General features: G+C 49.0%; 1 protein-coding gene across 1 annotated transcript; it reads right to left on the reverse strand.

Moving 5' to 3' along the window:
* Positions 1-4,236: 4,236 nt before the first annotated feature.
* Positions 4,237-12,055, reverse strand: LOC132397874 (uncharacterized; the record flags this gene model as incomplete). The annotated part of the gene is made up of 2 exons (XM_059976631.1): positions 4,237-4,377; positions 11,273-12,055. Coding segments are annotated over 2 exons (924 nt in total), but the record flags the coding sequence as incomplete, so codon positions are not given.
* Between the last annotated feature and the right edge of the window lie 2,247 nt (positions 12,056-14,302).

The following is a 14,302-nucleotide window of genomic DNA, read 5'->3' on the forward strand; positions in this document are numbered from 1 at the left end:
CACACTAATTTGTTGGACTATGTTCTGAAATTTAAGGACAGGTTACATATAAAGCTTATAGCTTAGCCAAGGAAAATTTAAAGCTGGCTCAGGAGAAAATGAAAACTTGGTATGATAAAGAAGCTGGGATGAGGATGTTTAAGCCTGGAGATAAGGTGCTGGTTCTTTTCCTTGTGCAAACGAATCCTTTACAAGCTAGATTTCATGGTCCTTATGAAATTGTGTCTAAAATCAATGATGTGGATTACGTGATAAAAACTCCAGATCATAGAAGGCCAACACAACTTTGCCATATAAATATGATAAAACCATATTATGAGAAACAATATGATACTGTGACTGTTGTGGTTAATGATAATGAATTTGATTTAACTAGGAACATGATAGATGATTCATCTGAATTTCATTCTAATTCCAACATTGTTTCTGTCAGGTTACCAAATTCAACCATTCTGGAAAATATTGATGAGAAACTAGCACATTTACAGCCAGATCAGAAACAGCAGATGAAGAAATTAATTTTTAAATATAAGGATTTGTTTCCAGACGTTCCGAGAAGGAGTACTATAGCTTCACATGATGTAGATGTTGGAGATGCCAAACCTATTAAACAACACCTATATAGGATGAACATAGAAAAATGTGAATGCTGAGAAATAAATTAAATATATGTTAGAAAATAATATTATTTGACCTTCTAACTCGAATTGGAGTTCACTCTGTGTAATGGTGCCAAAACCAGATGGTAGTATTAGGTTTTGTATGGACTATAGGAAGGTAAATGCTGTAACGAAAACAGATGCATATCCAATTCCTAGAGTAGATGATTGTGTAGATAAAGTTGGAAAAGCAAAGTTCCTTGCAAAGATTGATTTATTGAAAGGGTATTGGTGTGTTCCATTAATGGACAGAGGTGGAGAGATTTCTGCATTTGTAACTCCATCTGGGTTATATGAGTATAATGTTCTTCCATTGGGGATGAAGAATGCCCCAGGTGCTTTCCAGAGGATGATTAACTCTGTGATTCAGGGATTGAAAGATACAGATGCTTATATTGATGATTTGGTGACAGGAAATGATACTTGGGAAGCACACATCATTGCGGTGCAGAAATTGGAATTAGGTGAACAAACTTGTGGCGCAATTAGAGATTGGTCAGTATGACCTTGTGGGCATCACTGAGTCATGGCTGAAAGAAGGTCATAATTGGGATTTTAACATCAAAGGATATATTTTATATCAAATGGACAAGCAGGAAGGCATAGGTTGTAGTGTGGCTCTTTGGTAAGAGATGGAACTACATCTTTAGAAAGAGGAGACATAGGGTTAGAGAATGTTGAATCTTTGTGGGTGGAGTTAACAAACTGCAAGGGTAAAAAATCCATAATGGGAGTCGTACATAGGCTTCCAAGTAGTAGCCAAGATGTGGGGCTGAGATTGCAAAGGGAGCTGGAAATAAGGGCAATGTCACAATTGTAATGGGTGACTTCAATCTGCAAGGGGATTGGGAAAATCAGGTTGGTGTCAGATCAACGAGAGGGAATTTGCTGAATACCTACAAGGTAGCTTTTTTGCGGATGATACGAAGATGGGTGGAGGGGTAGGTAGTTTCAGAGAAGAAATGCAATTGCAGCAGGACTTGGACAAATTGGAAGAATGGCCAAAAAAGTGGCAGATGGAATACAGTGTTGGGAAATGTATGGGAATGCATTTTGGTAAAAGGAACAATAATGCGGACTATTATCTAAACAGGGAGAAAATTCAAACATCAAAAGTGCAAAGGGACCGAGGAGTCCTCATGTAAGACTCCCAGAAGGTCAATTCACAGGTTGAGTCTGTGGTAAAGAAGGCAAATGCAATGTTGGTATTTACTTCAAGGAGAACAGAATATAAAAGCAGGGAGAAAATGCTGTGTCTTTATAAGACACAAGTCAGGCCACAGTTTTAAGAGTATTGTCAACAGTTTTGGGCTCCATATCTCAGAAAGGATGTGTTGTCATTGGAACGAGTCCAGAGGAGGTTCACGAGGATGATTCTGGGAATGAAGGCGTGTTCATATGAGACGTGTTTGGCAACTTTGGGTCTGTAGTCACTGGAATTTAGAAGAAACCTACCGAATCTTAAAAGGACTAGAGAAGGTGGATGTGGAGAGGTTGTTTCCTCTCGTGGGAGTAGAGTACCCAGAACTAGAGGGGCACAATCTTAAAATTGAGGCGTGAACTTTCAGAACAGAGTTAAGGATGATTTTTTTAGCCAAACAGTGGCGTATCTATGGAACGCTCTGCCACAGAGCGTTTAACTGGTTCTCTATAGTATATCAGGACATTGGTTTATTATTATTAATATTATAACGTCTGGAGGGATAGTGAAATATGCCGTCCACACAGATAATTTCAGCACAAAAACTGTTAACAATTTCAGAGAAAGTACAGTGGGATGGGAGTTTCCGTGTGAATGGTGGTACGTCACTTTTGAATTTTCCGCGGTGGAGACTGCGGTGGAGGCCAAGTCCTGGGTATATTCAAAGCATAAGTTGATAGAGTTCCGATTGGTCGGGGCATTAAGTGAGAGGGCAGGTATAGGGGTTGAATGGGATCTGGGATCAGCCATGATGGAATGGTGGAGCAAACTCGATGGGTTGAATGGCCTAATTCTGCTCCTATGTCTTATGGTCTAAATACTGTGTTTGCAGAGACTTCCCTCATCTGTCCCAAAATCTCTTTGACCTCGTACCATCAAGCAGAAGATTCCGCAGTATAAGAACAAAGACAGTAAGGCAGGTGAAGACTTCTCTCTCAGGCTGTGAGACTTTTAAAAATCCTGCTGCCATCCAACACACCTTATCTATATCAGCATCAGTAACCGTAATTCTGTTATATATTTAACCATATATTGTAGATGCACTTGATGTCAAGTTGACAACTGCAAAATACATTTACATCTGTTTATATTATTACTTGTGCTCTGTGTGATAAAGTATTGTGTTTTACACCTTGGTACCGGAGGAATGGTGTTTTGTTTAGCTGGATACCCCGGTGCAGTTAAATGGCAAGAAAGTTGAACAATAAAATTCCCGGACCCTACTCCAACGATCATGACGGGGAGAGACTCCCTTTTTACAGGAGTTTGTCTGGGGGTGGAGAGCTTCTAATTAACGGGGTCACTGTTTAACTGGTTCTCTATAGTATATCAGGACATTGGTTTATTATTATTATTATTAATATTATAACGTCTGGAGGGATAGTGAAATATGAGGTCCACACAGATAATTTCAGCACAAAAACTGTTAACAATTTCAGAGAAAGTACAGTGGGATAGGAGTTTCCGTGTGAATGGTGGTACGTGACTTTTGAATTTTCCGCCATCCCGTCACCTCTGTGAGATCACAGTCGGGGGACGTGCCCCTCTCTGTGCAGTCACGCAGCGGCAGTTTCAGGCGGCGTTTGAAATCCTCGACAGGTCTCATCAGAGCATTTGTCCGACCCCAGCAGACAACGCTATACACCTACAAACTTTAAAATAGGCATCTCAGAGAATACAGCTCTGGCCAGATCACAGAGAGAAGGTGGGTGAAACGGGAATGAGGAGGGGTTTACGGGGCAGGGACGGGAATGTTGTCCGAGTGATGGGAGGGGTGGGGAGTCCTACCTCCTACCTCCCTCTGGCATCGTCACCAGCATGCAGTGTGTAGAACGAGAGTAGATTCGATTTTCAAGTAAAACACTCCCGTCCTCACGCACTGAATGAAGTTCACCATCTGCAGCATCCACAGTTGTAGTTTTGTGTCCCTCCACACCGTCCCACCACGTACCGCCGAGATCGCACACAGAGTGAATCTCCCTCCACGGGTTTCTAGAGTCAGACACATCAAGCTCCCCCGTTTCTGTCCCACTGTACAGATCATGGAGCCCGCAACGAAGAACACATCAAGAAGGCGAAGGATCGTTTCGGCTGTTTCTTCTTTCTTTACCGCCGCGACCCGAATTCTGTGTCAATGTAAATGTTTGTCGGTGAGTTCTCAACCAAGAATAAAGCTTGAGGGAAATAGAACGGGAGGAACAGATTCACCCCTGGACCCCGTGACTCCCCTTCCTGCACTCTCAGGGATTCTGACCATTTTCTGCAACCCCCAGAGAGTTGGTCATCCCAGAGCTGCCGGCTCTCCAACGCCAAGCCTCGGCTTCCGAGAAATCCGCTCCCCACACTCTCCGGGTCAAATGGCGGCGGGTGCAGGTCTCAATGACTCTGGAACTTTGTGATCTCCCACAGGGTTCCCAGTCCTGCTGCAAACGTGTCGACTGTGTATTTCCGCGAAACGAGGAATCTTCTGCAGCGGGAAGCCAGGGAAATCACTGTTCTCCGCCGGAGAACAGCCTCCTGCAAGCGAGCAGGGAAAGTTGGCAAAATCCACGTGAGCCTGCAATTTCGGTCACAGGTACGGAGGGGTTGGTAGAGGGATTGGGGCGAGCCCAATACAGGCCCATACAGGGAGTACTAACACTATTCCCGAAACCGGATCCCCTGACTTTGGGAGCACCATGCGCGGTTCCCGCATCCGTCCGTGTTCCATGGTCAGACCCACTCCAGGAGCACGGTGCACAGGTCCTGCTCCCCTATTCCTGTGGCAAGCCCATACCAGGAGAACGCTGCACAGTCCTCTTTGTCCCTGCCTCAGACGCACCAGGAGTACGGTGCATGTGTAGAAAATTGGAATAATTGTTCTGTTTCTTTTTAAACGTAACATCTGTCCCCTGTCCATCCCTCTCCAGGATGTGACCCACCAATTACGCCCATCGATGTAGAGAAGGAGGAAGGGAATGTGGAGAAGGAGGAAGAGAATGTGGAGAAGGAGGAAAAGAATGTGGAAAAGGAGGAGGATGATGTGGAGAAGGAGGAGGAGAATGTGGAGAGGGAGGAGGAGAATGTGGAGAGGGAGGAAGACGATGTGGAGAAGGAGGAAGACGATGTGGAGAAGGAGGAGGATGATGTGGAGAAGGAGGAGGAGAATGTGGAGAGGGAGGAGGAGAATGTGGAGAGGGAGGAAGACGATGTGGAGAAGGAGGAAGACGATGTGGAGAAGGAGGAGGATGATGTGGAGAAGGAGGAGGATGATGTGGAGAGGGAGGAGGAGAATGTGGAGGAGGAAGAGGATGCGAAGAAGGAGGAGGACGATATGGAGAAGGAGGAAGAAGATACGGAGAAGGAGGAGGATGATGGGAAGAGGGAAGAGGAGGATGTGGAGAAGGAGGAAGAGAATGTGGAGAAGGAGGAGGAGATTGTGGAGAGGGAGGAAGAGAATGTGGAGAAGGAGAAGGAGGAAGACGATATGGAGAAGGAGGAAGAGGAGGTGGAGAAGGAGGAGGAGAATGTGGAAAAGGAGGAGGAGGATGTGGTGAAGGAAGAAGAGGATGCGGGGAAGGAGGAAGAGAATACGAAGGAGGAGGACGATGTGGAGAAGGAGAAGGATGATGTGAAGAGGGAGGAGGAGGATGTGGAGAAGGAGGAAGAGGATGTGGAGAAGGAGGAGGAGGAACAGAATGTGGAGAAGGAGAAAAAGAACGTGGAGAAGGAAGAAGAGGAGGATATGGGGGAGCCGGGGACATCCCAGGAGAAAGGCGGACGGGAGCAGAGCGTGCCTTTCAGTTTCCACTCCATGTGGGAAGAGGTGAGGGACCCACCGTGGCCCAGTCTCAACTTTCACGTTGAGCAGAGTGGATTACATGGCTCGGGGGACCTTTTCAGGCATGGGGTGAGAAACATTCCCCGAGGATCTAAAGGCCATGTGCAGGCTGCGGACCCGCCTGAACAGGCCGCACCTGCGACCTTCATCACGGACTCTCAGCTACTCATGGTGCCCCAGACAGATTATGAATTCTGGACCATCTTCAACTTCTGTGGAATGGAGGCGGCGAGGGTGCTGCTGATGCAGCGCCGGAAGAGGGACAGGAAGGACGAGGATGTGGAGAAGGAAAAAATGTGGAGAAGGAGGAAGAGAAAGTGAAGGAGGAGGATATTGTGGAGACGGCGGAAGAGAATGTGGAGAAGGAGGAGGAGGATCTGGAAAAGGAGGAAGAGAAAGTGGAGAAGCAGGAGGAGGAGGTGGAGGAGAAAGAGGAGGAGACGGTGGGGAAGGAGAAAGAAGATGCGGTGATGGTGGAGGACAATGTGGAGAAGGAGGAAGAGAATGCAAAGAAGTAGTAGGAGGATGTGGAGAAGGAGGAAGACGATGTGGAGAAGGAGGAGGTTGATGTGGAGAAGGAGGAAGGGAATGTGGAAAAGGAGGAAGAGAATGTGGAGAAGGAGGAAGAGGATGTAGAGAAGGAGGAAGGGAATGTGGAAAAGGAGGAAGAGAATGTGGAGGAGGAGGAGGAGGATGTGGAGAAGGAGGAAGAGAATGTGAAGGAGGAGGAGGAGAATGTGGAGAAGGAGGAAGAGAATGTGGAGAAGGAGGAGGAGACTGTGGAGAGGGAGGAAGAGAATGTGGAGAAGGAGGAAGAGAATGTGGAGAAGGAGGAAGAGGATGTAGAGGAGGAGGAAGGGAATGTGAAAAAGGAGGAAGAGAATGTGGAGAAGGAGGAAGACGATGTGGAGAAGGAGGAGGATGATGTGGAGAAAGAGGAGGAGAATGTGGAGAGGGAGGAGGAGAATGTGGAGGAGGAAGAGGATGCGAAGAACGAGGAGGACGATATGGAGAAGGAGGAAGAAGATGCGGAGAAGGAGGAGGATGATGTGAAGAGGGAGGAGGAGGATGTGGAGAAGGAGGAGGAGACTGTGGAGAGGGAGGAAGAGAATGTGGAGAAGGAGGAAGAGAATGTGGAGAAGGAGGAAGAGGATGTTGAGGAGGAGGAAGGGAATGTGGAAAAGGAGGAAGAGAATGTGGAGAAGGAGGAAGAGAATGTGGAGAAGGAGGAAGACGATGTGGAGAAGGAGGAGGATGATGTGGAGAAGGAGGAGGAGAATGTGGAGAGGGAGGAGGAGAATGTGGAGGAGGAAGAGGATGCGAAGAAGGAGGAGGACGATATGGAGAAGGAGGAAGAAGATGCGGAGAAGGAGGAGGATGATGTGAAGAGGGAGGAGGAGGATGTGGAGAAGGAGGAGGAGACTGTGGAGAGGGAGGAAGAGAATGTGGAGAAGGAGAAGGAGGAAGACGATATGGAGAAGGGGGAAGTGGAGGTGGAGGAGAAGGAGGAGGAGAATGTGGAAAAGGAGGAGGAGGAGGATGTGGAGAAAGAGGAAGAGAATGCGAAGGAGGAAGAAGATGCGGAGAAGGAGGAGGATGATGGGAAGAGGGAGGTGGAGGATGTGGAGAAGGAGGAAGAGAATGTGGAGAAGGAGGAGGAGGATGTGGAGAAGGAAGAAGAGGATGTGGGGAAGGAGGAAGAGAATACAAAGGAGGAGGACGATGTGGAGAAGGAGGGGGATGATGTGAAGAGGGAGGAGGAGGATGTGGAGAAGGAGGAAGAGGATGTGGAGAAGGAGGAGGAGGAAGAGAATGTGGAGATGGAGGAAAAGAACGTGGAGAAGGAAGAAGAGGACGATATGGGGGAGCCGGGGACATCCCAGGAGAAAGGCGGACGGGAGCAGAGCGTGCCTTTCAGTTTCCACTCCATGTGGGAAGAGGTGAGGGACCCCCCGTGGCCCAGTCTTGACTTTCACGTTGAGCAGAGTGGATTACAGGGCTCGGGGGACCTTTTAAGGCATGGGGTGAGAAACATTCCCCCAGGATCTGAAGGCCATGGGCAGGCTGCGGACCCGCCTGAACAGGCCGCACCTGCGACCTTCATCACGGACTCTCAGCTGCTCATGGTGCCTCAGACAGATTATTAATTCTGGACCATCTTCAACTTCTGTGGAATGGAGGCGGCGAGGGTGCTGCTGATGGAGCGCCGGAAGAGGGCTGCAGCAGCTAAGAGGTCCTCGATTTCCTGAGGGACCCGGTGGTCTCACATGGGATAGGAAGGACGAGGATGTGGAGAAGGAGGAAGAGGATGTGGAGAAGGAGAAGGAGGATGTGGAGAAGGAGGAAGAGAATGTGAAGGAGGAGGAGGAGAATATGGAGAAGGAGGAGGAGAATATGGAGAAGGAAGAAGAGAATGTGAAGGAGGAGGAGACTGTGGAGAGGGAGGAAGAGAAAGTGGAGAAGCAGGAGGAGGAGGTGGAGGAGAAAGAGGAGGAGACTGTGGGGAAGGAGAAAGAAGATGCGGTGATGGTGGAGGACAATGTGGAGAAGGAGGTGGAGGATGTGGAGAAGGAGGAGGATGTGGAGAAGGAGAAGGAGTAAGAGATTGTGGAGGAGGAAGAGGAGGTGGAGGAGAGGGAGGAGGAGAATGTGGAAAAGGAGGAGGAGGAGGAGGATGTGGAGAAGGAGGAAGAGAATGCGAAGGAGGAAGAAGATGCGGAGAAGGAGGAGGATGATGGGAAGAGGGAGGAGGAGGATGTGGAGAAGGAGGAGGAGAATGTGGAGAAGGAGGAGGAGGAAGACGATATGGAGAAGGAGGAAAAGGAGGATGTGGAGAAGGAGGAAGAGAATGTGAAGGAGGAGGAGGAGAATATGGAGAAGGAGGAAGAGAATGTGAAGGAGGAGGAGACTGGAGAGGGAGGAAGAGAAAGTGGAGAAGCAGGAGGAGGAGGTGGAGGAGAAAGAGGAGGAGACTGTGGGGAAGGAGAAAGAAGATGCGGTGATGGTGGAGGACAATGTGGAGAGGGAGGAAGAGAATGTGGAGAAGGAGGTGGAGGATGTGGAGAAGGAGGAAGAGAATGTGGAGAACGAGGAGGAGAATGTGGAGAAGGAGAAGGAGGATGTGGAGAAGGAGGAAGAGAATGTGAAGGAGGAGGATGATGTGGAGAAGGAGGAAGAGAATGTGGAGAAGGAGGAGGAGGATCTGGAAAAGGAGGAAGAGAAAGTGGAGAAGCAGGAGGAGGAAGTGGAGGAGAAGGAGGAGGAGACTGTGGGGAAGGAGAAAGAAGATGCGGTGATGGTGGAGGACAATGTGGAGAAGGAGGAAGAGAATGCAAAGAAGGAGGAGGATGATGTGGAGAAGGAGGAAGGGAATGTGGAAAAGGAGGAAGAGAATGTGGAGAAGGAGGAAGAGGATGTAGAGAAGGAGGAAGGGCATGTGGAAAAGGAGGAAGTGAATGTGGAGAAGGAGGAAGAGTATGTAGAGGAGGAGGAAGGGAATGTGGAAAAGGAGGAAGAGAATGTGGAGAAGGAGGAAGAGAATGTGGAGAAGGAGGAAGAGGATGTGGGGAAGGAGGAAGAGAATACGAAGGAGGAGGACGATGTGGAGAAGGAGGATGATGTGAAGAGGGAGGAGGAGGATGTGGAGAAGGAGGAAGAGGATGTGGAGAAGGAGGAGGAGGAAGAGAATGTGGAGAAGGAGGAAAAGAATGTGGAGACTGAAGAAGAGGAGGATATGGGGGAGCCGGGGACACCCTGACAGGAAGGACGAGGATGAGGAGAAGGAGGAAGAGGATGTGGAGAAGGAGGAGAAGACTATGGAGAGGGAGGAAGAGAAAGTGGAGAAGCAGGAGGAGGAGGTGGAGGAGAAGGAGGAGGAGACTGTGGGGAAGGAGAAAGAAGATGCGGTGATGGTGGAGGTCAATGTGGAGAGGGAGGAAGAGAATGTGGAGAAGGAGGAGGAGGATGTCGAGAAAGAGGAGGAGAATGTGGAGAAGGAGGAAGAGGATGTCGAGAAGGAGGAAGAGGATGTGGAGAAGGAGGAAGAGGATGTGGAGAAGGAGGAAGAGAATGTGGTGGAGGAGGAGGAGGACAATGTGGAGAAGGAGGAAGAGAATGTGGAGAAGGAGGAGGAGGATGTGGAAAAGGAGGAAGATGAAGTGGAGAAGCAGGAGGAGGAGGTGGAGGAGAAGGAGGAGGAGGTGGAGGAGAAGGAGGAGGAGACTGTGGGGAAGGAGAAAGAAGATGCGGTGATGGTGGAGGACAATGTGGAGAAGGAGGAAGTGAATGCAAAGAAGGAGGAAGAGAATGTGGAGAAGGAGGAAGAGGATGTGAAGAAGGATGAAGGGAATGTGGAAAAGGAGGAAGAGAATGTGGAGAAGAAGGAAGAGAATGTGGAGAAGGAGGAGGAGAATGTGGAGAAGGAGGAAGAGAATGTGAAGGAGGAGGAGGAGAATGTGGAGAAGGAGGAAGAGAATGTGGAGAGGGAGGAAGAGAAAGTGGAGAAGCAGGAGGAGGAGGTGGAGGAGAAGGAGGAGGAGACTGTGGGGAAGGAGAAAGAAGATGCGGTGATGGTGGAGGACAATGTGGAGAGGGAGGAAGAGAATGTGGAGAACGAGGAGGAGAATGTGGAGAAGGAGGAGGAGGATGTGGAGAAGGAGAAGGAGGATGTGGAGAAGGAGGAAGAGAATGTGGAGAAGGAGGAGGAGGATGTGGAGAAGGAGGAAGAGAATGTGGAGACCGAGGAGGAGAATGTGGAGAAGGAGGAGGAGGATGTGGAGAAGGAGAAGGAGGAAGAGATTGTGGAGGAGGAAGAGAATGTGGAGAAAGAGGAGGAGAATGTGGAGAAGGAGGAAGAGGATGTCGAGAAAGAGGAGGACAATGTGGAGAAGGAAGAAGAGGATGTCGAGAAGGAGGAAGAGGATGTGGAGAAGGAGGAAGAGGATGTGGAGAAGGAGGAAGAGAATGTGGAGGAGGAGGAGGATGTGGAGAAGGAGGAAGAGGATGTCGAGAAAGAGGAGGAGAATGTGGAGAAGGAAGAAGAGGATGTCGAGAAGGAGGAAGAGGATGTGGAGAAGGAGGAAGAGAATGTGGAGAGGGAGGAAGAGAAAGTGGAGAAGCAGGAGGAGGAGGTGGAGGAGAAGGAGGAGGAGACTGTGGGGAAGGAGAAAGAAGATGCGGTGATGGTGGAGGACAATGTGGAGAGGGAGGAAGAGAATGTGGAGAACGAGGAGGAGAATGTGGAGAAGGAGGAGGAGGATGTGGAGAAGGAGAAGGAGGATGTGGAGAAGGAGGAAGAGAATGTGGAGAAGGAGGAGGAGGATGTGGAGAAGGAGGAAGAGAATGTGGAGACCGAGGAGGAGAATGTGGAGAAGGAGGAGGAGGATGTGGAGAAGGAGAAGGAGGAAGAGATTGTGGAGGAGGAAGAGAATGTGGAGAAAGAGGAGGAGAATGTGGAGAAGGAGGAAGAGGATGTCGAGAAAGAGGAGGACAATGTGGAGAAGGAAGAAGAGGATGTCGAGAAGGAGGAAGAGGATGTGGAGAAGGAGGAAGAGGATGTGGAGAAGGAGGAAGAGAATGTGGAGGAGGAGGAGGATGTGGAGAAGGAGGAAGAGGATGTCGAGAAAGAGGAGGAGAATGTGGAGAAGGAAGAAGAGGATGTCGAGAAGGAGGAAGAGGATGTGGAGAAGGAGGAAGAGAATGTGGAGGAGGAGGAGGATGTGGAGAAGGAGGAAGAGGATGTCGAGAAGGAGGAAGAGGATGTGGAGAAGGAGGAAGAGAATGTGGAGGAGGAGGAAGAGGATGTGGAGAAGGAGGAGGACAATGTGGAGAAGGAGAAGGAGGAAGAGATTGTGAAGGAGGAAGAGAATGTGGAGAAGGAGGAAGAGGATGTGGAGAAGGAGGAGGAGGATGTGGAGGAGGAGGAGGATGTGGAAAAGGAGAAGGAGGAAGAGGATGTGGAGAAGGAGGAGGAGGATGTGGAGAAGGAGGAAGAGGATGTGGAGAAGGAGGAGCATGTGGAGAAGGAGGAAGAGATTGTGAAGGAGGAAGACAATGTGGAGAAGGAGGAAGAGATTGTGAAGGAGGAAGAGAATGTGGAGAAGGAGGAAGAGATTGTGAAGGAGGAAGAGAATGTGGAGAAGGAGGAAGAGGATGTGGAGAAGGAGGAGGAGGATGTGGAGAAGGAGGAAGAGATTGTGAAGGAGGAAGAGAATGTGGAGAAGGAGGAAGAGATTGTGAAGGAGGAAGAGAATGTGAAGGAGGAAGAGGATGTGGAGAGTGAGGAGGATGTGGAGGAGGAGGACGATGTGGAGAAGGAGGAGGATGATTTGAAGAGGGAGGAGGAGGATGTGGAGAAGGAGGAAGAGAATGTGGAGAAGGAGGAGGATGATTTGAAGAGGGAGGAGGAGGATGTGGAGAAGGAGAAGGAGGATGTGGAGAAGGAGGAAGAGAATGCGAAGGAGGAGGAGATTGTGGAGAAGGAGGAGGAGGATGTAGAGAAGGAGGAGGAGAATGTGGAGGAGGAGGATGATGTGGAGGAGGAGGATGGTTTGAAGAGGGAGGAGGAGGATGTGGAGAAGGAGAAGGAGGATGTGGAGAAGGAGGAAGAGAATGCGAAGGAGGAGGAGAATGTGGAGAAGGAGGAGGAGGATGTAGAGAAGGAGGAAGAAGATGCGGAGAAGGAGGAGTATGATGTGAAGAGGGAGGAGGAGGATGTGGAGAAGGAGGAGGATGATGTGAAGAGGGAGGAATAGAATGTGGAGAAGGAGAAGGAGGATGTGGAGAAGGAGGAAGAGAATGCGAAGGAGGAAGAGAATGCGAAGGAGGAGGAGAATGTAGAGAAGAAGATGCGGAGAAGGAGGAGGATGATGTGAAGAGGGAGGAGGAGGATGTGGAGAAGGAGGAGGATGATGTGAAGAGGGAGGAAGAGAATGTGGAGAAGGAGAAGGAGGAAGACGATATGGAGAAGGAGGAAGAGGAGGTGGAGAAGGAGGAAGAGAATGTGCAGAAGGACGAAGAGAATGTGGAGAGGGAGGAGGAGAATGTGGAGGAGGAAGAGGATGCGAAGAAGGAGGAGGACGATATGGAGAAGGAGGAAGAAGATGTGGAGAAGGAGGAGGATGATGTGAAGAGGGAGGAGGAGGATGTGGAGTTGGAGAAGGAGGAAGACGATGTGGAGGAGGAGGAAGAGGAGGTGGAGGAGAAGGAGGAGGAGAATGTGGAAAAGGAGGAGGAAGACCCTGTGGTTTCAGACGGGACAGGAAGGCTCCGAGACAGGTCCGTTAGGCCTGGTTTGGAAAGGGGGAGTGAGGGAATAGTTTTGGGCCTGTCTGAGACTGGAGGCAGGCTTCGTCCAGGACAGATGGTGGACAGATGGAAGATGCTCAAGACTCTGTCTATGCCAAGCACCTGATAAATATCTCTGATGGATGGTATAGTGATCCCGATGATCCTCGCTATCTCCTCCTGAGTCTCCTGCAATTCCTAGAGAATCCTGGGTGGGGTTAGTAACAGGAAGTGGGAGGGGGGAGTGTGAGCATTAATCTCTGGTGGGGAGGGGAGAGAGAGTGTAAGTGAGGAGGGAAGTGGTCTATAATAACCAATAAAGTGATTGTTTGGAACAAAAAACCTTGTTTGGTGTTTCAGTGTTTACTGGGCTTGTAACTTCCTAGTGCCTCCATTGGCACTCATTCCCTCCTTTCTGTTCACCCCTTAGCGCTTCCTCACTCCTCACCCACCCTTCCTCAGGTGTAATCATCACTTGACCTTCCTTCCCTGCTCAAAAAAGATGAGGGAGTAGTTGATGACAATGTGAGGGTGGGGAGAGGATAATTCTTCAACTTCTATGCCCGTGAGGTCTGGAGAGATGTGGTGGGCTGAAATCGAGGGGGCAATGATGTCCCTCAATGAGCTGCATTGCGGCTATCGTCTGCCAGAGAGCTTAAACTAGGCAGGACGTTTGTCGTTCAGAAGAACAACGGCCCAAAGCACACTGCTAGAGCAACCATGGAGAGGCTTCTAATGAAGAGAATTGATGTCCTTGAGAGATCCAGTCAGAGTCTCAATTGAACAGTTGCTGTCCATCGCTGCTGCCCAACTAACCTGGCATAGTTGAGTAATTATGCATGGAGAAATTGGCAAATCTTGCTTCATCATGTTGTGCAAAGCTAACAGAAACTAATTCAAAAGACTATTGTCTGTAATACCTGTGAGAGGTTTTTGAAATAAGCTACGTGCAGAAAAAAAGGTAATTCACAAATAAAAGTTCTTAGTTAAATTGGTCAAAATCATTGGTTGTAATTCTCATTTATGTGAACAAAGGGTTGGGTGAGGGGCGTCACTTGATGATGTAGGATCGAGACGTTGGGAATGTTGCTCCCTCGTAAAAAGTAATGAAATAGGGTTTAAATGAAGAAGAGTTAATAAATATCTACTAGGAACTATTTATAAGTAACTCAGGATGACCTTTTGATATGGCTCCTAAACCGAAACAGAAGAAAGCTACTACTTCGAAGACTGCGCAAATCAGCGGGGAAAAAGGCCTAACCATCTCGGCAAAGCCTTGGACTCAAATTGGATCTCCTCCCGGCAAAGTGCATGGCACTTCTGATGATGCGGGTCAGG

The sequence above is a fragment of the Hypanus sabinus genome, chromosome 8, assembly GCF_030144855.1.
Source record: "Hypanus sabinus isolate sHypSab1 chromosome 8, sHypSab1.hap1, whole genome shotgun sequence".
Lineage (NCBI taxonomy): Eukaryota > Metazoa > Chordata > Chondrichthyes > Myliobatiformes > Dasyatidae > Hypanus > Hypanus sabinus.